Below are 25,782 nucleotides of genomic sequence, written 5' to 3'. Positions count from 1 at the left end.
CAGATTGTCTCATAAAAAGATTTATTTTTTCCAGCCCAAATTTACAAAGGCAAGTTACAGAGTATTGTATAAAAAAGAACCATGGTAATGTACACTTTACACAAACTCCTGAAGGGCGGGAGAAAGGAGAGGGCGAAGAGTTCTGAATTTTCTCACACAGAAAGAAAATGAAGACATTGTAAACATCCTTGCAAGCACCAGAACTGGTACTTCTTTTAGGGGAGGTGAGGGGAGGGGAGGTTTGTGTGACAGTAGGTGGGTCAGGAAAAGACAAACGAGCAAGTGTCTCCGTGTTTTCAACTAGGCACCAATTGAGACAACTGCTGGCCAATAAATATACTCTTCACCATGAAACAAATACAGTCCTGCAAAATACAAGAGCCAAGCACTTTCCAATATGTTGATAGCAAACATTACTTTTCTGGCTTTTTATACACTTTAGTATATATGATTTTCACTGGGCTTTGCTTACTACTGAGATAACATTACTACTCTCAAGAGAGAGAAGAACAAATGCACTTGTCACAACCATTGTCTGATAAAACTATATGTACTGTATGCAGTCTGCTGGTACTAAAACCCACCGACTTTAATGACAACATCACAGCTGCCTAGATTACCCTTACAGATTAAGTACAAGTCAAACACCACCACATTCAGCTTATTCATGTCAGCCATTCTTCTTTAAAATGCGCAAAAAGTCAAAAGATAAACCATTCTTTGAGCGGGACGAGAAACTGGCAACTTATTTACTGGGAATGTCCGAGAACCTCAAAATGAAGAGCTGCAGTTTCGTAATCGTGAGTCTCAACAAAACATCTGACTTCAGAGGGCGTCAGACGTGAGATTAACTGGTGGTTTATGGACTCGAACACATACAGAGTTCAATGAGAAAAGAACTACAACAATGGGAACATTGAAAGTGATTGTAGAACCAAAATCAATAAAGTTAATGACATCATGGTCAATATTCTATGAACATAAAGACGGTATGGCATAAAACCTTTAATAACTCCCTCTCCTGAGCCAGTTTGTCCTTTCTGAATGAACCACTGCAGCTCAGAGCAGAAAATGTGCTTTTTCACACCCAGAAACAGAAGAAATCTGAAATCAATGCAAACAGCATCTGGATAGAATTTCACTTACAACCCCTGAGGTATGGGAGGACTGTAATTTAAAGCCAAGAGGGTCCCTCTGCTACAACGTTTTGTGTCGATTTTAAGTTAACCAGACTTGTTTGAATTTGCAGTTTGACATCAAGAGGAAAGCCTCGAGCAAAGTGCTTCTTTTTAGGCCAACTTTACTCGTGTGCATGAACAGGGTCCAGTTTCACTCCATGTTAGCTCATTGTCTGCATCTGATTGGCTCATCTATAACTGTAACAGCTGAAAGATGTTTCGGGTCGTTTCAGTAGTTGAGCTCACAGCACCGGCAGCAACTGAACAAAGCAAACTGGTGTCTGAGGTATCAGACTTACTGGTCCAGTTTGATCCAAAGCTTGCAGCTGGTTAGAAGGTTGCCAACAACTGTGCAGGTGAAAGGGTTTTATGGTGAAGCCACAGGAGCAAGCGCAGCACCAAGAGATGTTCTCACCTAAAAATCAGACTGATTCACCTTTTTTGTTTTCGGTTAGTCTGACTGATTAGTCAGCTTGAGTTACTGTTGAATCGCTGACAAAGATCTGGGATGTGGACAGTGATCCAGAGGTCTGGAACCAATTTTACAGTTCATCCAAAAACGGAGATTCAGTCATTATCTACTCAACCTTCTTTAAAAGTAAGTGTGTACGTTTCTTAGTCCACAAAAACATTTCTAGAGCTTCACAGCAAAACAGCGTTGCAACATTCTCCTACACAACTGGAGTAGATGGAGACTTGTTTTTAAACGTTACATAAACAGCTGAAAGTAAACATAAAATGGCTCCATACAGCTCGTCCGGAGTAATCCAAGTCTCCGAAAGCCCTGAGATCCCAAATTGATTTAAAAAGATGTTGTTTACACTCATGATGCATGTTTGAGCTCTTGCTCCCGCTTTAGATGGGGTTCATTCTAGTGCTTTTAGCTTAGCAGCTACAGAGTAAATTGCAGCTTTATAAAGGATGTAAATAAAATCTTTCAAATAAATATGGGATGTCAGGGCTTTTCGGAGACCTGATTTACACTGGACGAGCTGCTGTGAAGCTCCAGAAATTTTTTTTGGGACAACGAAAACTCCACCCAACTTTAGATAGGTAGATAATGACTGAATTTTCATTTTTATCCTTTAAGGGGAGACAGTAAAGGTGAAAACTGATTTTTTTTCATGCACTGGTCAATTAGGACTTTGGCCCTTTTTGCTTCCATAACATGTCTTCTTTAAGAGAAGCAGAAAAAAAACTCCAAAATACACATTTAACTGTTTATTTCAGGTCAGATTTCTGTTTTTCAAAATGTCATTAGATAATGCAACGTTTGCATATTTAAACATAAAATTTTAGAAAACTTGTAATACAAAAAATAATCTTTTAACTTGGGAAATTTCAGTATGTTATGTCTGACCTTATTCACCTGTAGTGTCTCCCCTTGCACACTGCATGTCAGGATGAATGGAAATGTGAACCATGTTTGTGATGTGTTGTCAAAGTCATGGTCAAGTGAATAAAATAAAAACAATCTGCAGCAAGACAACTGAGGCTGGGGCAGAGAAGAAGCACAGTGAGATGTTGAGGGACTGCAGCATCAACGATGTGAGCACGCGATGTTCCAACGCTGTGAAGGCTGAAAGCTATTTAACAGTTTTCGAACAGTTGCGTGCTGGGATAAATATAAACATTTATGCACATAAAAGTTGGCTAAAAAGTCTATATTACAGCAGAAAAATACATGAGTTGAGTGAGATTTCACATTGTTTACAGAATCAAACTTGACAAGCTGAATGAAGCACAATCTTACAGTAAAACACCAAAAACCCTCACAAGTGGTGATGACAATGCCCTGTGAACTCATCGCTTGCTGATGTGGCTTCACCGTTTTAAAATGAGCGTTTCATTGTGAGAAAAACAGGACTAATACCAGCGTCAGACACATTCAAGGATGAACACAATGATATTGAGATTTACTGAGAAAAGAAAACATGAATAGTGTTTATTCTCCATTGAGGTGTGTGCGGTCCCTTCGCAAAACATGACGACATCATCCCTGAAACAAGAACTGAGAGAGGAGGGGGATGGGAATCAACAATGACGATGGAAAATGAAAAAAAACAACAAAAAAAACTTCAGTCTCAGGCTCTTAAGTCTCTGAAGAAAGCAGCTGTTGCCATATTCTCTCTCCCCACGAAATATAGCCAAACATTTTCTCAAGTTAAGGATATACTGTTGTTTCACGGCATACGATAAGCCAAAGACGTAAATCATCTCAATGTGATTTTTTTTCAGTCTTTAATTTAGTTTGACTCCCCCTTTCCCATCAGCCACCCAACATCCCCCTGCCAATTTCTTTCTGCGTGTGACAAAAAAACAATGCAGTCAAAAAGAAACACAACGAGAAAAAAGCTGTTCTGGCAGTCCAATAGTCTCTTTTTGCATTGTATTTGTTGACAGTGCAAAGACTAGATAATCAGCGGGTTGGTGTTTCCTCTGCGTGATGAGGCAGAGTGATGGCTTTGAACCTGGGTTATTATCAGTCCTGTTACAGTCCAAGGTCTGGAAATTTTGGGGTCAATTACGAGGGGAGGAGGAAGAAAAAAACAAGAAGACAATCTGCCTCGCCTTGGGGCAGAAGAACTAAAAATATAGATAGAAACACCATTCAACTGATGTCTAAAAGGTAACACCCGGGAGATTCTCTTCTCATGTGAGCCAGTCACATGAATCTTTGCAGGGTTGAGGTGTGACGGTCAGGTTTCCCTGTGAGAGATACAAAGAAAGACTCTATTATTACCAGATCAGAACAAGGTTCATGTTTAACAAATGCTTTAGACACTTTTGTATCTCTTCTTTGTGTAGAATATGAGTACAATTCTGAGGTATTTGTATGCAGCGGTGGATGATTTATTCATAACCTTTACTTCAGTCAAAGTAAATATACTCAAACTACAAGTAAAAGTACTAATTGTGCAGTAAAATGTTCCCTGTCAGTGTTTTACAACTACATCTGATGGGTTTGCATTAATATTAGTGTTGTATCTTACTGCTGTGGTTGTTTTTAAGGATGAGCTCATTTAATTACTTTATATACACTGCTGGGTAGTTTAATCTACAGCAATGCATCATACAGAACGACATACACATGAAGGAATAATTAATCCTTCAGTTTATCTGAACAAAAAAAGCAACAACAAATAAAACAAAAACAAATTCACCAAATTTGAGGATACATGGTTTTCACTGAACAGGAATAATAATAATAATAATAATAATAACTACTACTATACTTTTATTGCACCTTTCGTGCTAAAAATACACAAGAAAAAAATGCACATGAAAAACATAATATAAAAGTCAAGAATTTTAAAGTTTGGAGGCATAAGAGGAATAAAAATAAGGAGGGGTATAAAAAGATTAATCTGATAAGACTAACTAGTAACTAAAGCTAAAAAATAAAAATTATATATATAATACAAATTGGTTTATGCCCTTCAATTTTTGTGAGGTAAAAATGCTCATTAAAAATGTAAAAATACAATACAATACACCATGATACCAATAGGTGTTTACTTTTGGCCTGTGGTTTGCCATCAAATTTAGTTTTGGCCCTCCAAAGGAAGAAGTTAGGGCCCCTTTGGTCTAATACAACAGTCCTGTAATAAATCCTCCCTTCATGAAGGTTGCAACATTCAGCTTGTGTTGAAACAGCTTTACTGAAAACTCAGTGGTCATTTTGAAGGATGTAGTTTGCGGTGCTGTTGAACTGGAATGCATTAAACACAGGGGTGTTTCTATTATTTAACCTGCCCTCACTGATATAAATGGGATGAACAAAATAATAGACAACTATCAGTGTAGTGCAATTCAACAGCACCACAGACTACATCCTCCTCCTCATACAAAAACTGATTAAAAGTCTCATGAAGGTGGGATTTATTGCTGTTTTTTTCTTATTAGACTACATTAGTTTTTGCTTTGTGTGCCTAATAAAATGGCTAAAGCTCATAACAAATCACTCAGCTGTAATTTAAAGAGCTGCCACTAGATGTCAGTGCAGGCCGCTCTGGCTTGCTGTCTTGGCGGGCTCATTCCACATCTCTATTATCAACACTGTGATCCACTTGTCCTCAGAGGACCTACTTAGGATGGATGAGCTGAGGGGCTAAAAGCTGCACTGCATATTGTACGGGACTGCAGCAGAGCGGTGAGGGCTTTGTTTGGCTGAGATTTGTTTTCTTTCCAGGTTACTGCCTCGGAGTCTTCAACATAAGTGTTGTAAGGAAAGAGTAGAGCAGGGTGTTCTTGTCACTTCAAATCAAATAAACCAGGGACAAAGAAACATTCAGTTTTATTTTTACAAGACAATCTACATGTGTGCCTGTACTCATAACCTGTGTATTTTTAACTGGTGTCATGTGTATTGTTGATATGAAACACAATGTCTTCCACCTGCATACGTCAGGTTTGTAAACACTGCTCTCAGTCTATCAAGGTGTCTCATTAGGCTTTTATTTTGTTTCACTGTCAGTTGTTTGCGTGTCTCTCCAGCTAAGGGCGTCTTACCGTTCTCACCTCCGAGGTGGTGGGTAGAGGGAGGGGGTTGCTGCTTGTTGGCTGGCAACAATAGCAGATGAGGAGAGACCTATGGCGAGTTGGAAAATATCCGGCTATCAGTGATTTTTCCTATTTAGGTTCTGAACTAAGATCGCTGATCTGCCATAATTTAACACTCTGCATCTACTTACAGAAAATATTCTGGGTTGTGGGCTGTTTTTAAATTTAAGTAACTGGCATTAATCTACTTTGCATGTATAGTACCTTATTAAATATGTAAGAATGAATAACATTAAGTGAGACTGAAGGACCAACTGACCTGTGGCGTAGGACAGGTCGTACTGTCCTGAGAGCAGGGGGTATCCCAGGTGGTGGTGAGATGGCATGATGCGCTGGGAGGGCGAGGATCGTGGTCGGTCCACGTCTCGTTCTCTTTCCCTCTCGCGCTCCCTTTCCCGATCTCTGTCTCCACCAGCTCCTCTATCCTGCTCGCGCTCCCTGTCGTGGGGTGGTTTGTCACCAACTGTTGGGGATTTACTCTTGTATTGGCTGGCGTGCTGATGCAGGATATCCAGGGCTTTGGAGTCCGTTGCAGTTTTGGTGACAGTCGGGCTAGCGCGAGATTTGTCACTGCCTTCCTCACCTCCGGCTACTTTACCGCCGTATGGAGAAAACGGGTAGCCTGCAGGCAGATACGAACCTAGAAGTGATAAAGAAAATTGATTGTTTAAAATTAGGCTTATATTGAATACAAATGTGACAACTGGTGATTGATTATTTTCATTAACGCTCACATCAATCAAGCTGAATAGTCAACACAATTGATTTTAGGTCACCAACTCCTCTGTTAGGACTTCTGGACAAATCGTCTATTTAATAGGGCTGTATCCAGATATGGCGACTTTAGAGGTGCAAAAAGCAATTCTAGAGAAAGATAGTTGACGGCCTTGGAATGAGACTCAACAATCAAACACTGACACTTTGGGTTGGAAAGTTGGGTCAACCACCATTCAAATATCTTACAATATCTTCAGCACTTTTAATTATCTAGTACCAGTATATATTTTTTTCTACTTTGGATCATCTTAATCTTCAGAAGTTGCAAACACACATAACTGTCTAACTTGCAAAATACATTTATTTGGAATGGTACTAGACCTTCATCAGCTCTTCCCTCTCCTACGCACCCATCACCCAACTAGATATGGAGTATTTTTCTTTTTCGATTTTTAAAATGAAAACACTGTAAATATTGCAATGTAGCTGACCATATTGGGCCCAACTGCAAAATTTGGCATTTTGGTAAAATTTAAAATTGAAAGCTGTTAAAGACAAGCATTTTTCTCAACTGTGGCCACATAAATGTTGTATGTACGCTATCAACAGTACGTACATGAATTTGTTGGTGAACACAACCACTCCCAGTAGTAACGCCTTCAATACTTCAGCAAAAATCTTAAAGGAAGGATGTCTGCAATTTCTTCTCCTTTGTGCTGTTCTCCTCATTTAATAACTATTTAGAACGACTGTTAAGTCAGTCAAGTCAATCATGGATTGATTTTGTTTGACATATGTTCCTAACTTACTTCCAGATTACTCCCATGCTGTGTTTTGCCCTCAATAAGTTCAACCATGTCATCGTTTCATGCTGCTTTACTATTTTCATATATATCTGCAATTCCAAACGAAATAACACAAAATTGCTGCAAAATGACATGCAAGTTCTTATGCAGAAAATGTTGTCAATTCTGAATAAAAAAACAACGGTGAGATCCTGCTGAGACTTAGATAGATATTAAAGCAACAACATGCGTTTCAGATGAATGACATGTATACACTTGACAAATATTGTGATTCGTTCTTCATGACAATCTGAAGTGCCACAAACAAAATCCTTAAAGCCATTGTGTTTTCGAAAAAGCAATGCATGCTTACCTGGGTAATTCTGCATCATGACTGAAGGCATGCCCCTGTATCCAGGGTGGTTGGGGTCATAGCCTTGTCCATAGGGGTAACCATGCATGTAGGGCATGTAGCCTTGGTGCTGTGCTAGTGGTGATGAGAACTGCATGTGAGGATTAGATCGAGAGTCTTTGCTCATGGCCCGGTGGTCCTCAGAAGTGATTCTGGGATCACTACCCTCCTTGACGTCCTCCTTGGGCCCACTTTGACTGTCCTTGGGCCTGGGCCTCTCTTCCTTTAATTTACGATCACGTTCCCTCTCCCTGTCCCTTTCATCTTTCCATCGAGGTTGTTGTTGCTGGTGTTCATCTTCTGCTTGGGGCTTTTGGCTCTCAGGGTACTGTTGTAGGCGAGAAAGAAGGTCCAAGTCAGCACAAATCAGCATCTACGTATTGAAATTATTCTAAAACATACTCACAAGCATATATTCTGACACTGTTAGACTATATTGATGGTTACCTGTCTGTACCACATGGCCTGCTCCATCCCTGCCTGACCTCGGGACTCCAGTGCTTGCTTGGAGTCTTCCTTTCCATGGTGGCCCCCCTCAGTCAGCTTCATCTTCAGCCCCTCAGCTTGCTGGGACTTTTGGTCCTCCACCTTTATGCTTCCCAGGGATTTTGAGGAGGGCTCAGAGGGCGAGTCCCTGGATTTACCTGGGGGCTGCGGCGTCTTTCCAAGGTCTGACTGACTTGGGGCTTTGGAGAGGCTTGGTGGCATTGGGCTCTTTTGTTTCCACTCCTCCTTCATGGAGGCCTCTCTTTCTTTTATGGCTACGTCTGACTTCTTCTCAGCAGCACGATGCTGTTCAGCCATCTGTCGCTGCCGCTCCTCATACTGTTGCCGGTAGGCTTGGTTGGTGTTCATCAAGTGGTTATGGTAGGCTTGATCGGGATGGTATGCGTATGGTGGGACATAAGCATACTGGTTGTAATAAAGAGGTTGCATGTACATGTTGGATCGCTGTTGGATGACAGAGGGTTGCTGTTGTTGCTGCTGGCCAGGAGCACCACTGTCAGGTTTGCGGTCTTCATGAACCTCAACCTTGTTTTTATCCTCACCTTGGTCCTGGTCATCATCCTTTTTGACCTTTACCTGACCTTCAGCCCCTGGCGTGCCTGGAGTGGGCCCACTAGGACTAGGGTTGACGTAATTGGGTGAGTAATAACTCTCATAGCCATGATAGTATGGGGACTCTTTACTGGGTGTCTGGTTTGGAAAGAGTGCTTTTTTGACACTTTCCCTGATGGCTTGGTCCTCTGTCCTGACTTTGCCTTCTAGTTTCCCTTCACCATCCTCACCAGCATCTGAAATGTCTGAATATGCTGGGCTATTGGTTTTAACTGAAGAGTTGTCAGCACCATTCTGGTTCGCCACGTGAAGTGGCGTGAGAGGCTGTGGCATTCCAGTGCCATCTATCCGACTGGCTACGCCAATGGATGGGCTAGGGGCATTGTCAGAAAAGCTGTAAATTTTGTCAGCCTCAGCCTTGATACTGGCCAAACGACTCTGATGAGGATCTGAGGAACCATTGAGAAGTCCTTCCCCCTTATTTCCTTGATCAGGGGGTTCAGGGTATGGAAGCTTCCCTTCCTCCAGTTTAACTCCCTTTCCCGGAGGCTTGGGGCTGTCAGCATCCTTCCCGCCATCTTTTTTCTTCTTGTCTTTCTTCTTCTTGTCCTTGGAGCTACTTGAGGCAGGATCTCCAATTGCAGGTGGCTTAGGTTGTGTACCTTTCATTTGAGGACTCTTGGGGATTCCTTGTATCATTGGGGTAAGCCCTGGGGAAGAATTCGGGTTTCCAGGAGGAAAAGAGTACATCTGCTGGGATGCTGTAGAGGCAGGACCAATCGGCCGGGGTGACTTCATGTTTTTCTGGGCCATTTTATCAGCCTTTGAGCTACCCTTTTTGGACTTGTCTGCTCCTCTCTTATCATCAATACCATCATTACTGGCCTCATCAGTGAGGCAAAGCCCATCTTCACACCCGTCCGTCGGTGTACCTCCCGTTTCTGGTTCTGCCTCAGCAACTTTCTTTTTACTCTGCTTTGAGCCAAACTTGCCAGGTGATGGGGAAGGACTCTGAGCGTCAAAGTTCCTGCCTTTTGGAGTAACTGAACGTGCTGGAGACAAGCATCCTTTCTGAGAGATAGAGGCTCCATTACAGTTCCCTGGTTCAGGGTGGAGAGTTGAGTCCTCTCCATACTCACTGTCTCCATCTAATTCCAACTTAATGTCATCATCATTGTGGGCGCGGGCTTGGTGGTACTTGAGACCATTGATGTGCTTGTACTTCTTGTTGCAGTTAGGATGTGGGCAGTCAATGAGAACTGGAGAGGGGCAGGTGCGATCGAGGGGAGGTGGAAGTGGCTCTGTCTTAATGGAAGGGATAGGGAGACCCGTTCCCACCCCTCCACTGTTGGAGTTTGTCCGCATACGTTTGTTGCCTTTGGTGTCCTCTGAGCTGGAATTGGGTTCCATGTCTGAGGCTGGTTTGGTCTTGCGTTTTCCAGCTGAGGAGGGACTGGCCTTGATGTCTTCTGTGTTGCTGTTGGGTGGGGTGCGGCGCTCTGATGGAGTCTGGCTGCCCCTCCGGCCCTTGCTGTTAGAGGCAGCGCGCGTTTTGTTGTTGGCGGTGCCCTTGCTGTCCGATGAGTTGCTGTTCTCGTTGATCGGGGTGTTGCTATTCGGTCTCATTCGCTTACCTCGACCGCGGCCATTCCTCATCTCCAGATCACTTGTAGGGGATTCACAAAACCTGCAGTAGTGGCAAAAATCGTGTATAAGAATTAGTGATGTCACGGTATCAATGGTTGATGTCAATACAAGTCAGTGTTTTAGTTTAGATTCTGAAATGTTGGAATATTTTCTCAATTTTTGGACTTTTTAAAATTTGTATTATTTCACAATATCCAATAACTATGATTATTGGCTTTTTCCACAATGATCAACGGCCCTTCACAAAAAATGACAACACATATCTACTTATTCATAGGTATTAAACCCCATTACTATTACACATGTAAATCCTCCAAAACACATAATATTATGTTACATTTACTTTTATCTGGAAGGTTCAGATTTGTTTCAATACTACTGTTCAAATCACAGTTACCCTTGTTATCTGCTAGGTAACCACAGAGAACCAAAACATTTAATTGTCAAAGTATATGTAAGAAAATGGTCAGTTCTTTGGCAACTGCAATGTTCTCTAAATGTCTATATGGTTTTAAAGACATCATCATTTACCTCTATTTCAGATAAACGTACAAAATCCTGGGCTACTCCTGTGTTTGCTCATACACTTTCTAAAGTTTATGTGTTTATACTTTCTGTGGGAATCTCATATTCACTACACAGTGACTCACTTTATTGGTATTCCAAATAACATACCACAATTACACCAATCTCAAAGAAAATTCAGAAAACAGAGATTAAGTCGTAACAGTAACACCAATGATGACAACTCTAGGGGATTTAAATTCTTTTGAGCCCTGAAACCATTATAAACAAAGACAAATATGTACACTATTGTTCTGTCCCTGTCCTCTCATATAAAATAACAACCTGATATTGTGCACTTCAACTCAGTAAGCACTTTAAACAAAGCCACATGACATTCCAAATGAAGGACATGTAAAGATCATTTGAAAAGACAGCAGTGAACATTCTGGCTGCTTTGTAATCAAAACATACAGTCATTCAAATACTTAAAATAGCAGTTTGGCCTTATCTCTCCATAACAGTAATGTAATTATCTTTCAGCGCAGCAGTGAAGGTTAGCAATCTGTGACAAAGAGAGACACTGGGCTGGTATGACTCACAGCTTCCTCTGCAAGTCTCTCCAAACAATTTCAGCCCCAGCAGGGGATGTGAATACATCCGTAGTCTGACAGCGGTGGAGGAATTTAGACTCATTACAGGCGCAAGTTTATATTCAGTCCGTTGAAAGCTTTTTGAATTATTCATGGTGTGTCTCTAATGTAGTCGTGCTGCAAACTGTAAGACTATCTCGTTGCAAATACAGCCCAGCAAACCTCACTTAGTGTGCAAACCTCACTTACTGAACATTATTGTTATCTAGGACTGTGATACATTAGTGTGATACAGCCTCTCCTTGTTTTCCATTAGCTCTGCTTTAATCTTGATTTTTTTCCTATTGCACTAAACCATGCATTTCAAATATAGATTTATATTTACATTTAGATGCAGTGCAGGTGTTCTAAATCAAAGCAAGTGCTTGGAGATGTATTTTACACAACCTGTGTATTTTGCATAACAAAAGCAAGTATATAGAAACTACAAACACCTGAAGCTACCGCCCACATAACACTGATCTAAGAAATTGCAGCCTTTGTGATGTTATACAGTGTTGAGGAAAAGCTATTAGTACAATAATTGGATTCTGCAATCTGGCTTGTTAGAGGAGCTTTCTATTTCCACAACTACCTCCTGGGACATCAGCCGTTTGCCAATGAATCCTTTTCCCCTGACTGGAGATAGACACTAACATGGACTTGGAAGATCCAGCTACACTCAGATTGGTGCATAGGTCCACATATCCTTGAGCTGATGCTACCACAGCAGATTCATATCACACAGAATATGAAAAGGTTTAGAGACCAAGTGGAGCTTGGACACAGATATTGCATCAATGATTCATGGCAATCTTGATTTTTTTCCTTTTCTTCTTTACCTTGAACTAAACTACCATGTGTGACAGTAAAGTGCAGATACTTTCAATACCACCAAACAAGACACATTCCGTTAACAGAGCAATTGTAGCTTAAATGATACATAATGTTGCCTTTATAATGCAGCTTTTTTTTTTTTTTACCTGAAAATAACAGCTTCAAAATCATTTTGAAGGTACAGTGTCTTGTAACAGGCTGAATGGTGTCTCTGTCACAGCCACTCAACACTGTGTGGAGGGCAAAATCACACAAAATGCCAATTTCTACATAATGTTGCTTTAAATACCATTATGATGTTTTTTTCCAGGTGAAATGAGAACAGGGCAGTGGTCCTTACCTGGGGGGAGCCCAGTCATGCCGTGTACAGTCCAACAGGGTGCCCACATATGTCTTGTTTCTCCAAGTAACATTGACCACCAGCATGCCTGGAAGAAAAGAAATCAAAAAGGTCATTTATTTTGTGTTAACTATGATAATAATGCAAATTACAACAAATTAGAGCCCGACTGATATTGGCCAATCACCAATTTATTTTTATTTATCTTTATTGTTACCTGATATGTGCCGATACGATCTTTTTTAAGATCATATGGTAGAAAAAGAATCATCCAATTCTACAAAAAGTAATAAAATAAGATGAAATACAAACTAGGGCTGAGCGATATGACCTTAAAATAATATCACAATATTTTTAGGCCATTTCACGACACACGATATACAACTATACAACTTTGAAATCTCCTCAAAAACAGTAAAACCTTATTTATTGATAGGATGGGGCGACAAAACTGAACATAATATTTTCACCAAATAGGCCCTAATTGCAAAAATATTGTAGCTGTGACTGTTGGTACTTTCACAAAATATTCACACGATGAGATTTTTGATAAATAATAATCAGTAACGTGGATATAATGACTAAGTAAGTAAAGCCAGGTATTAGAACAAGTGGAACAGTCTGGTAAGTTCAGAAAATTACATCTTTTTACTAATACAGCCTTTAAAACTATTGACAGTATTGACGATATCCAAAATCTAAGATGATATATGGTCCTAAGACAAACACAACAGAGAATATCTGACTGTGATTTTCAGATATAGCTGCCTGCACAATGTGAGCAAAAGGTCCATCTTTGCTGCTCCATCAATGCATTGATCTTTGCTAAAGGGTGTCACGTGCGAGACAATTATATATGTCAAAGATCCTTTTTTAATCTTCTTCACTCAGTAAAGCCCAAGGGCCAACACTGACTGATATCTTCTAAATGACTTGGAACAGACTCAGCTGCACTCAGTATCGTAGAACCTGTAAAAGATACTAGCAGAAGGTCTCACTGAGAATGATCACACTGAGGTTACTGGGGAATACTCACTGAACACCCCTTCCATTTAAATAAGCCATCTCACAGTACAGACGAATTCCCTGAAGGAGAATTATTTGTAGGCAAACACTTTTTTTGGCGTCCTCTATCTCACTTTGCAGCCCAGAAATTTACTACCTTGGGGAGGATATGGATCTACGGCTACAGCTTTAAAAAAACAAGTAACAAGCTTGTGGATTAAACCAATTCAACGTGAACGGTTCAGTTTGACAGACTGCAACTGAGTATGCAAGAGAAGCTCCTTGACTTCACTGGTATTGCTGCAATCTGTCACACTTAGAAGCTTCTGTGTTGCCATTTGGCAAGTGTGAATTTGGTAGCACTTGGTGTGAGCTACACAATCTGACCTGTGCTGGCTGTGATATCTGACCTCATATTTGAAATCTAAAATTAGTTCCAGAAGATCACACCCCTCTCTGTGTATGTTCCCCCTAAGAAACCAAATACTGTTCATCTGGCAGCAGCTTGCATGTCATCAAATAGCCCACTCACACCCACTAACATTGGGGTTTTGTCTTCAGTGGGAAAGAGTACAATCAGCATTCATTCCCAGGTCAAATGACTCTGTTGTAGTCAAAGGTATTTGGGTGACATCTGACATCTGGGTGGACATGCTAATTTTCGACCCTTTTCCACCACAATACTGTGACGTGCGTCACAGTATTGTTGAAATTGTTGGCGCGTAAAAAAGTTTTACGTTAGTCACCGTTCAAGCAGTGCAGGGACATCATTCAGTCAGGGTTGAGTGTGAAAGAGAGACTGAAGTAAAAGATATAAAAAAGTAAACACCAGAACATTGTCAATGGCCTCCATACTGCCTTCTACTGATCCCTGTTTTCCTGCGTGTTTGTGACACTGATTCTGACACACCAGAAGAAAAAAAAAAGAAAGGCAAACTTGTCTACTGGCATTGTCAAAGAAGTTCATTGCCTATTTTTTAGGCAGGTTTGCCCGCGTTTATAATAGATGAATCTATTACTTGTCAACTATTACATTAATTGCTAACTATTTTGATGAACAGTTGAAGGTGTAATATGTAGTAATTGACCACTTGTCAAATTCAAAACAAATAGGGGGCAGCATATCGCTAAACCAACTGCTAACTGTAGCTGCCATTAGCTAATTAGCTCAGTTAGCCGTGCAGCTAGCAGTCTGGACTAGTAGTTCAGAGAACTGAGGGAGTGCTGGTGTTGGGACTAGCTGGTTAGCACGCTAACTTAAGCAATTATCTCTGCAATACAGTACATGGACGTCATTATGTCATAACTTTTCAAATTCGTTTTTCACATTCTGTTGATAATTTAAGTAATTTTTTTTTACATTTTGAACTAAAGTACTTAAATTCTTATGTATTGCACCTTTAATCAGTTTGAGTAATCTTTTAAGAAGAAAAGTCACAAATCTGATTCCAGCTTCTGAAATGTGAATATTTTTATTCTTAACTCCTTCATGACGGTAAACTGAATGTGTCCATTTTTGTCTCAGCGTTTGTCTGGTGTAATAATGGTAAAAATGTTATAATTAAGAATGCAGATTTGTACAAAATAACTTGCCCTAAACCACTTTGCACATTTAACTGCAGTAAACACAATTTATGTTAATGTAAAAAACAGGTCTGAGTAGCTGCTGTAGAAGGCCATTTGAAATGAGGCAGATGAACGATAATTTGCAGCTTTTGCCCGTAAATTCAAAAGTAAATCATCAACCAAACAGCTTCAGAGGATTAAGAGCAACCACCGTGCACAAAAAACATTCTGAATTTATTGCCCCCACCATCCCCCCTCGCTCCCCGGTGGTGACCTCAGCTTGCCACTTCAGCACTGCAGAGAAACTGGAGGCTGCAGTGAGCTAACTTATCTAATGGCACAGGAATGCTGGCTGGCAGCTTCCGTCCCTCTGAGCATTTTATTAGCTTAGGAAACCTCTCTTGCTCACCCCATTTTCCCTCTCTCCTTCACCCTCACCCTCATTTCCTCTTTTCAATGGTGTAACCATCCCCGACAATCTTTCTCCCTCCCACAGACACAAGTCACAGTTCAGACCTCATTTTTCTCTCATTGCCTCTGGCTTAAGTGGCGGGTGTATAAGGCATTTATATATGTTTACAGGAGCCTGCTGACACTTGCCCACAAGTCGTTTCCTTCACCCTTTGGCCTGAAAACACGAGTGCTTGGTCAAGGCTGGATCCGACTGCAAATGTCGTTTGTGTATGCTCAGGGTAGTGGAGAGGTTCTTGAGTTCAGATTTCTGTCACATTAAAAGAACACAGACCTTTTCTAAAACGCCTTCAACAGCCCGCCCCCCTAAGCTCTCCAAACACTCCAACACAAAATGGCTCTGGCAGCTGGTTGTGGCAGGATGTAAATCAAGGCAGGGCAAATGAATGAGTAGCCTTTCATGATGTGCAGGATATAGTCTTCCCTGCTTTCTCCAGCGAGGGGTCTAGAAATTATACTATGAGTTGTTAGAAGTCTTTAATCATTTTTAATTTGCGCTCGGTCTTTATGTTTGGCTGTCTCCTCGCTTCAATAGCTGTGACAATAGATGGGCATGGATGGAGTGTTACTGCTACTGTTGCCAGAAATAATCAACAATTTCTTAAAGAAATTCACTTATTTGCCAAGAGTTATATGAGAATTTTACACCATGCTCATTGCTCACATTTGTTTTAGTTTTGTTTCTAGTCTTTATGCTAAGCTAAGATAAGCAGTTGCTGGGAGTAGCTTCATAATTAACAGAGACACAAGAGTGGTTTTGATCTTTTCATTTAAGAAAACAATTAACATATTCACCAAAATGTGTAACACTTCCTTTAAGGATCCTAATTTTCATACTCATTAGTAACATGTAGTTAATGCATTTCACAAGGTGTAGATTACCAAAATAAAGCACACATTAAAAGGAGCTGTATTTGTAGTTTAAAATTAAAGATGCACTGTGTAGTTTTTGGGAAAGACATTTTGAACAGAAGAGAAAGATTTTCATTTAGTGATTTAAAAAAAAAAAAATTATGTCTAAACAAACTCTCTTTGGTTTCAGGACTGAATAAACAAACTGACCTTAAAGGACAACACAATTTCATACGGTTTTACTTTGTTTATATGTGACGGACCCTGCCACCTTCCTGGCTTCAAACAGGGTTCTGGGGACCTTATTTTCCGCTGAGAACAGCTTGTTTATGCAGTCATGGAAAATGAGAAATAAATATTTCTGAGTTTGTTTTATTACCTCATTAATATTGTTAATATTACAATTCTGAGTTTGAATTTATTCTCCACAACTACCTACAAAGTGCCCCTTTTACTAAAATTACCAACAGTTTTAAGATATAACAGTTTTGACCTCATGTCATATACGCCTACATATTGTGTTGCAGAAATTTCTACTAAAGATAGCATGCTAACCAGCTAGCCACTGTCTGTACCGCTATATACCACTTTAGAAGCAAAACAATAGTTAGCCTAACGTTGGCGCTTCCACTCCTTGAGACAGCTCTTGGCCAGTCAAGTCACATATAGCACCTTTAAGAATACTGAATTACTTTTAATGTACATTGCATTTTATTCAAAGAGTTTTATACAATAAGCCAAACACCAAAGTGAAACTGCAATATGCTGGAAATACAGACATCTAAGTTAGCATTTCAACCCAAGTCGATACTGATGTAGCTTTGGGTGGTCTTCACAATAAAGCTGTTAACTTAGCACATCAAGATTTTGGGATTTCCTGTAATTCTTAGCACGGATTTACTCAGCCTCAGTCAGGCTGAACAAGGAGTATCTCAAAAACCATCTTCAAGCTCCTGCAAAGGTTTCCTTGAAATACGACTCAGGTTTGACCTTTGGCTCGGTTATCAAGGACTTCCACAATCTTGTCCTGAAGAAATTCCACGGTGTATTTGACTCTGATACGGATCACTGTCCTGTTGCCACACAGATCTGGATTTCCCTCAGCTACAACTCTCAGGTCTCTGCTGGTGAGAAGCTGCCCATGGAGTACGGTTGAATACACACTAACCTTCATAAATTCATGAATCTTATTGAGCGTTTACACTCTGAATACATCACTAATTGATTGGCCAAAAATACTTGATGTGCTACCAGAGGCTGAAGGTGAGCATAACTCACTCATTAAGCATTCTATAGATACTGCAAATGCTCTACAGCATGGAGAAGGCAGCTTAAGGAAAAATGTGTATAACTCCTGCTCCTGCTCATGGACACACATCATCCACTATCACTAATAAATATGCTGCAGAAAACCCTGTAAAAAGAAAAAATTACATTACAGGCCAATATCTCAATTTTCACTATATCAATTTCTTTGCTTCAAGCTCAGAATCTTGGCATGCCTTTTCATAGACTCTCTACTCGCTGTTTGTGTTTTTTCCAAAGAGTGCCATCCTTCTGGCCTCCCTCCCCTGTTGAAGCCAAGGAACTCTGTAATCCTGATTGGTCCTCGGCGTGTGGGTCACCTCAGATCTCTCTGCCGCTGCATTACTTTCTGTGAATGCTAATAAAGTAGTTCCCTGAACGTTATGTGGGACATCTCAAGGACATTCAAAGAAATCTGGATGCAGCTCAACTCAAATGGGAATGGGGCTAAAAAAAACAAGACACGGTTACTAACTCGAAATGTTGCAGTTCATGTTTAATTAATTTGTTTTAAAGAAGGCAAGTAGAATTTATACTGTACAAGGCTTTCAGGGTGTCGATGCTGGACAGAAACTAAAAAAAGGGTAGATCATATTTCTCATGGTGAAAAGTAGAGCTGCAACTTTGAAAAGATTATTTGATTAGTTGGTTAATAAGAAAATCCATCTCCTAACTGTGAGCAAGTGTTTTCTGTTTATGAATCACAAACGCAGGAACAGTTGCTCTCCTAGCAAACTCGTCAATCTCTTATGTCTCTAATCTGATCCCTAGCACACAGCTGATAGGTATGTTGTTTGTTTACACGAGGTAACAGAATGCATATTTAACAGATTCAGTGTGGATATGTAGCGTCCGACAACACGTCGCAACGGACTTGTATGCAGAGTCGCATAGTTTAACTCTTTAAAAAAAAGTTTGAGGTAAACACAGACTGGATTATTCATCATTAATTTGTACAAATTAATCTTTCTAGGCAAGGTGAGGTGAAGTATTACCAATAATTACAACCTTACTGCATACAAAAGTAGATTTATTTTCTTTGCAAAAATATACCTTATTCAGAGGACAGTTTCTCTTCATTAAGCCACTTATTAGTTGGTGTTCATAGCGACTTGATTGATATGCTGATGAGACTGGTGGTTAAAAATGACAGGATGAGTTCCGCGGAGGAGGCCAAGAGCCGCTTTAAATAATTATTAATGACAGTTCTAGTTTACTGAAGACTGATTTTCAGATGTTTCCATGCAGAATTTACTCTTTTGACATAATTTATAAGACACTGTTTTGACTGGACTACTTATAAAAAAAAAATCTCTTGACGAGGGGATATGAATTCATAAAATTTCCTGGCATTATCATAAAAATATGCTCTGAGGTATGCAAAAAGATTAAGATGAGGTTTCCATGCTGAAAGCTGAAAGCTATTTGAATTTATCTGTTCATCCTTGGAATAATTTTCAGCTGTTGGGACAAGGACGTCAACGCCAAGTCTGTCTAAACACGGAAAGCCCTTGACAAAACAACCCGAACAAATTTCCCTGTGGCAGAAAACAAATTACACAAGAAACTGAGATGACTTTCCATGCATGATGATTTGTTTACACACGGGGAGTTACATGTCAGGGTTAGTTCGAGCCATGATCTCTGTCTTTACGGACTAGATTTGTTTCTAGGGAAGAAACAGACTGATCTGGAGCAAACCCACTTCCAGCCCCTCCCCTTGTGTCAGCCTTATTAGGGTCACTCATGACAGCTGAGTGAAGCCCACATTACTGAGAGGAATTGGCCTGCAATTTCCTCTCAATGCTGTCGAACAACAAATGGCCGCACCAAACTCCACCACGCACTTATTGAGGATTACGTGAAAAAGAGGGTAATGTAGGGGGACAAATTAAGTGGGGAGTAGGTTGTCTGGTGCATGGGTGACTGCCCCCTCCGGCCCTAAAACTCCCCTCCTCCCTCCTTAACACATTTCATTAGGTTGCAATGGGGCCCAAAAAAAAAAAATCAGGTCCTGTGCTGCTGGTGAGGGCCGTGGGTTCACTAGCTGACCTATGCTCTGCTTCAACTCAACGAGAATTCAGTGGGGTTAATGGCATTTTCACTGACTGACCTTGTCAAAAAGCCTTTGTTATCTTTGAAAATGGAAGATCACTTCTGTGTAGTGATTGGGCCTGACATTACGAGAGTGTTCTCACAAGTATCAAATTAAAGGTTTGGATTTGTCTTTAAAAAGCTTTCTGATTAAAAAGAAAAAAATACTACTATGTGAACGATTATCAGCTCTTGCAATCATCACCTTCTGTACACAGTCAGGTACTAAAGTAATTATTGACAGATTTTACAGCCTTCTTTGCTAGAGAACAACTCCTTTCTCATCTCCATTCTCTCTGCACTAAAAAGCACCACTGATCAAGGTTGCATGTAGACAAGAAAGTGAGAACAATGAGAAAAATAGTGTCAGTATTCATTACGGGGAGAAGATAAAAGATAGCCGGGTGCTGCCATGAGCAATAACTGTAACGTTGATAAATGAGGCGTTTGAGCATTCAAGTGTCTGAGCATGTTTCCAACAGTCCATTTTAAGAGTGTTTCTGCACTCGCGGTGCATAAAATGAAGCCGAGCTTGTCCGATTATGTCAGTGTCAGAATACAAAGTCCTAAGACTGACCTTTTCTTAAATCCTGGGCAGGCAGGGATTTAGGACGAATGCTATGAGTCAGTTACAGCACTGGAGAAGCTGGTTATATAGTCATATGGAGTACTTTGAATTGTTATGTTAATCTGAAAAAAATGCTGAACGTTACATAGTAGAGCTGACATGACTGGTCCATTAACAGATTAGTTGATTGACATAAGAGTGACAGCATCTATTTTGATTTAATAATCAGTTTGAGTCATTTTTAATCTAAAAAAGTCCAAAAATCTGCGTTTTATATGCAGCCTCTCAAATTATACAATAGAATTTGTGGTTTTGTCTCTGAATCTCTTTGCATTTTTAAGACTGTTGGTTGGACAAAACAAACAATCGGGTATTCTGCCATCAGCACATTCTGTTCAGTTTCAGTTTAACTGATGTCGTTATGTCCACCATTTTGTCAGACCAGTGAGCAGCAAATACTGACAGGATTCCTTTGTTTTCCCCTCAACTGCTCTTGTTGGAGCATTATCTCTAAGTACCCTCTACTACTATAGTTAATATGCATTTGTCTGTTTAGTATTGACACACACATTACTTTTGAAAGCCTGATCTAAGGAGTAAAAACTAATGTTTCTATAAAAGTGAGAAATGCAATGTTTACTCCACTGTTCTCTGCTACTAGCCAAGAATAATTATATCTTGTTGTCATGTTGTAGACATAGTATCAAATATTAATATTTTTTGAGGTATTGTATCCAAGTTAGAAATCGTAGTATCCTGACAACCCCCCCAAATGCCTTTTTTTGGTAGTAAAAAAAATACTGTGTTAGCTGCAGCCCTGCTACACTGTATAGAACTTTTACAACAACAAAAAAAGCCAGAATATAAAACTGACAAACATACCATATAAAATTCCACATCTAAATAATAGTGTAAAGGTTTTCCAGTGACCAGCAAATGATACAAGGGTGTAGTTGATGATTTTATTTTGAATTTTACAGCTTTCAAATGAGCTGTGTCTGAAAAGTTCAGGCTACATTCCGGTTCATAAGAGGTAAAAGTGCAAAGTCACTCTCACTGACAAGAATAACAGCCTGTGAGAAGGTCAATTCTCTCATACCACTGAGAGGCAAAGGAAGGGAGCATTAGTATGCCGTCCACATCGTCGCAGCATTATCAGCCGCATGCAGCAGCTTCTCCCAAAAAAAAAATCATTACATGTTTACTTCTACAGCGGGAGTAGATCACAAAACATGCGGAACAAATGTAACAGCCAAAAAATAAATATCTGCCATCTCTACCAACTTTGCATGCAATTATTACTGTAAATAATTTGTAGTGAGGCGAGGACCTGTTTCCTTAAATGTCATGTTAGTAAATCTGAAATCCCTCTGTTAAAACAACCCCTCTGGTGTTTTTCCTTAAAGGAGATGGTGCTCAGATTAAGAGACAGGTCTGCCAAAGGCGCATTACTCAAGCTCTCGCTGACGGGTATATAGCAAACGTGATATCTTATGACAACCACTGGCAAAGCCTCCAATTCCTCCAGGCGTATGATTTACGTTGCAAGACCATTTAAGTGCTTGAAAAAATGCAGTTGTCGGCCAATATGAATAGGAACCAAGTCCCTCTTAAGAGATTTGGGCTCACTAAGGCACCATCTTGGTAACACCACCCGGGGACTAAATTAGTGACTAACAAGACAAGCCACCTCCCTCAAAGCATGGTGAGTCATCTATATCTTAATTTCCTTTCAGGGTCTTCTTTCCACCACATATTTAGGAAGGGGGGTGAATTCTTTGCATGGGAGGGTTCATTTTTTGGAAATTGGTCACTTCCACTCTTGCACAGTGAGCAGGAATGAGGGTAAAGATTGGCTGGGTAGATTGGAAAGTAAACATAGTGAAGGAACTGGAAAATGGAGACCTACAGAGAGCGAGCTGGAGAAAGAAGAATGCGTATTAAGGCTGGGTGATATGGCCTTCAAATAATATCCTAATCCAACATTTAGAAATCTCCTCAAAAGCACTTTATAAATGCTATGACTGAACAACAAGGGGGAACAGTAAGGGGGCTTGGGGACAGCTCACTGACGTTTTGCATATGCTGACTGGATATCTAGTAAGCTACATATCTGACCCCTGACTTATCATGCATCTATGTGTCTAGAGCACATTTTCAGTGCTAAAAACAATCCCTGCTGCCCTTCATCCTAATCCATCCTCTCACACATCTTTTTTTCTCCCTTGTTTTTTTTCGCAGCAAACCAGCGCACAAACAACCTGGATGCTTGGACCGTGTCATGTCTCGTGTGTGTGATCTTGTAGTGTGTGACCTTCCTGTCGCTGATCAGTCATGTAGTGTGAGAAGCATAACAACTGCACTACTCCCGATCACGAGACAGAAAGTTGTGATGTTGTAGTGTGAAGAACACAGTGATCTGGTGAGGCGTAAGTCGGTAAAGACAAGTATTAGAACAAGTAGAACAGTCAGGTAAGTTCAGAAAATTACACCACTTTACTGTCATGCAGCTTTTAAAACCAGGAAAAGACAACACAATATAACCATATCCAAAATCTACGTTGATAAATAGTCTATTGACATATTGCCCGGCCCTAATGCATATCACTTTTGTTCTTTTCCTTTTGATACATCCTCTCCTGTTAACAGAAGACAGCCTTTCATGATTGATTTCTCACTCCATCTTTTTGCTCATTGGCCTGGCAGAAGGCTACAAGCCTCCTGAGAATGCTCACTCTTATTTCAAGGACAGTTTCTATAGCGAGCTCACCTACAGCAGCCACGGCTCGCCTTTGTGAAAACATTTCAATGAGGCCACTGACAGGTGGTCTTCAAAAGAGCAAGGAAGCATAGCTGGCAAGTGAGCTACAGAGCCAAGTGCTTCTTTCATACAATATTCCCCTTCTCAACTCTCTGACAGGGCCGGAGGAAGAGAGCAAAAAAGACATCCTTTAAATGTTTATACAGGACTAAATGTTTCACACTGACCTCTCTATTCAGAAGCTTTCAAGTCTTGTGCTAAGGCCAATGCTACAACGATGTAATGCGTGTTGCATAAATAATCCACGAGACAAACATTTTATCACAAACCGCCTGTATTATTTATCTATTAGGGAGCTTAAGAAGCTGTGGGACCTGTTTTGGGAATAGCCTGCTGTGTACTGAAGGGTCGGTGTGTGTGTGTGTGTGTGTGTGTGAGGGGGGTGCACTGGCATGGAGCTGCAGTGTTTGGCCAAAGGGGCCCCCTCTGTGTTCCCTCTACCCTGGAGCAGGAGCCAAGGCGTTCTGGGCTGCAATTCAAGAGCAATAAACTTCTCCAGCATTTTAGAGATGACATTTGGAGGTATCAGCATGCTAAGCCTGGGAGGGGTTGGCCCTTCGCTCTACCGACACGACCCTGGGAGCTGCCACTGCCTCGTCTGCGCCGAGGGGATTTGTGTCAGTGCCGGGCCTTAAAATACCACAGCTCTGCCCCCAACCCCCACCCTCCTTCCTCCTGTCTACGCTTCACTCGCCCCCGGACTGACTCAATGACACGGACTCACTTTCCCTTGCCTCCTATTATCCATCAAATTGTGTGTTTTACTTAAATTCTGTGGGCTATTTTGTTCATCCAGGTTGCCATTATCCAGATTTGGCTGAACAGGCTGCTACATCAGTGCTCAAATTACACAGGATGAAAAATTCATTCGGCCTCATCAGACCAGATTCTTGTCAGCTCTGACCAAAGGTGCAGCTCCTGTGATCGAGTTTTGCCCGGTGTCGCTTGCTTCCTCCTCATCTGTTTCTTTCTCTGGCACTTGGTGAGTCGTGTGAGGCGCAGACAATTACTGAGAGCCTGTTGTTCATTTACTCCCACAAGGCCAAAAGGCGGAGGTGATGAAGCAGCTGTTGGTTGGCATGCTAAATGAAACGCGCACTCACACGGTGCATGCCTAAACAGCTCTGTATGAGACTTGTCATGCAGAGAACTGTTCAACTTCACTGCTAATCAGGATGCCTCTGCTCTGTCTTTGGGGCCTCAGTTTGTTGCTCCTCTGCCTGGATTTGCTTGATTTCCTCATTTGGTTCTCATTTGCTCAGTTGCCCCACCATGAGAGAAGTCTGTTTCATAGGTCTCTTAGGGAAAACCAGCAGAATGGCAGCGCAGTTTGAAGAAAGCAGCATCTGGGTATCTTTCATTTTAAAGCGAGCTGGTGGGTTGTTAGCCACTGGTACCATTAAAATGATGTAAAAGGAATCCACATCTTTGTGTTGTTTAATGTAGTGTGCAAACTGTAATACAATGGGGCTACTGAGAAATGCCTCCTTAGAAACTCAGTAGAGATCCAATCTTATATTTAAAGATATGATATGTAACATTTCCTGCATGAAAATTACTGTAGAGTAGAGATGCATGATATGGATTTTTTTTTTTTCAGCCGATAAGGATAAACGATTAATTACCTGATTCATAACCTGTAGTTTATGCACACCTGAGGGTAAGAAAGGCTCAGATGTAGTGAGCAAAGATGGATGATTTAATATTCCATTGCTCTAATAAGATTTGTTGTGTTAAAACAAGTATACCTTTCTCCTGTTCTCTCTTGAAGAACGTGAATTGCAAATTAGCATTGTTTTCTTCCTCAGACTCTAAAAGAAAGCCAACATGTACAACAATGTTTGACTCTGGAGTCTACGCTGCGTGGCTCTACCTCGAAGCAGTAGTTTGACGTTACGAGCGTGGCATGCACATGTTCCTCTTCTTTGTATTTATTGGTGGATCTCAAACCAGATTTAAAGGTGCATACCACCACCTACTGTTTTGGAGTGTATACATCCTGCACTTGCTAAGTCAATAAAAACAATCTGGCATCATATTATCAGCTCCATTTATCGGTTATAATTTAGCTAATAATATAAATGTATTAATACAAGAACTAATAATGTATCAAGCAGATATATATCGTGCAACCCAGGGGCTGGGTATTGTTAATAAAAAAATAGATACTGATACCAATACCGATTCCTTGACTTCGATAATGGTTCCTGAATGAGACCTCTCTCGGCGTAACAGCCAATCACCACCACTTTTAGATCTTGGCACAACAAGCAGGCTGCGTGCTCATTGGCTTATTGAAGCTGATGACATTAACTCCATAGGTATTTAAATTTGACTGTTTATTCAACAAAACTTTTAAATATTACCTTGTCTGTGAATATTTCTGTCATCTCAGATAGATTTTCATTGGCAATGGTGTTTTTTTT

At 40.6% G+C, this 25,782-nt stretch overlaps 1 protein-coding gene across 4 annotated transcripts in view; it reads right to left on the bottom strand.

Moving 5' to 3' along the window:
• The window catches only part of znf609b (zinc finger protein 609b), an 88,050-nt gene continuing 62,268 nt past the window's right edge, over positions 1-25,782 (bottom strand). For 3 of the 4 annotated variants that reach the window (XM_084362207.1, XM_084362208.1, XM_084362210.1), the window contains 6 exons: positions 12,675-12,762; positions 8,103-10,401; positions 7,617-7,983; positions 6,001-6,381; positions 5,691-5,769; positions 1-3,887 (listed from right to left, as the gene is read on the bottom strand). In XM_084362207.1, the coding sequence (XP_084218333.1) occupies positions 5,696-5,769; positions 6,001-6,381; positions 7,617-7,983; positions 8,103-10,401; positions 12,675-12,762 (3,209 nt within the window). In that variant the 3' untranslated portion in view covers positions 1-3,887; positions 5,691-5,695. The remainder of the gene's footprint in view (positions 3,888-5,690; positions 5,770-6,000; positions 6,382-7,616; positions 7,984-8,102; positions 10,402-12,674; positions 12,763-25,782) is intronic. The other variant, XM_084362209.1, reaches the window with a different exon arrangement.

Source organism: Pagrus pagrus, assembly GCF_965226575.1.
Source record: "Pagrus pagrus genome assembly, chromosome: 1".
Taxonomy (NCBI): Eukaryota; Metazoa; Chordata; class Actinopteri; order Spariformes; family Sparidae; genus Pagrus; species Pagrus pagrus.
Note: the sequence above shows the minus strand (reverse complement) of the source record. Positions and strands in the feature narration are given on the sequence as shown.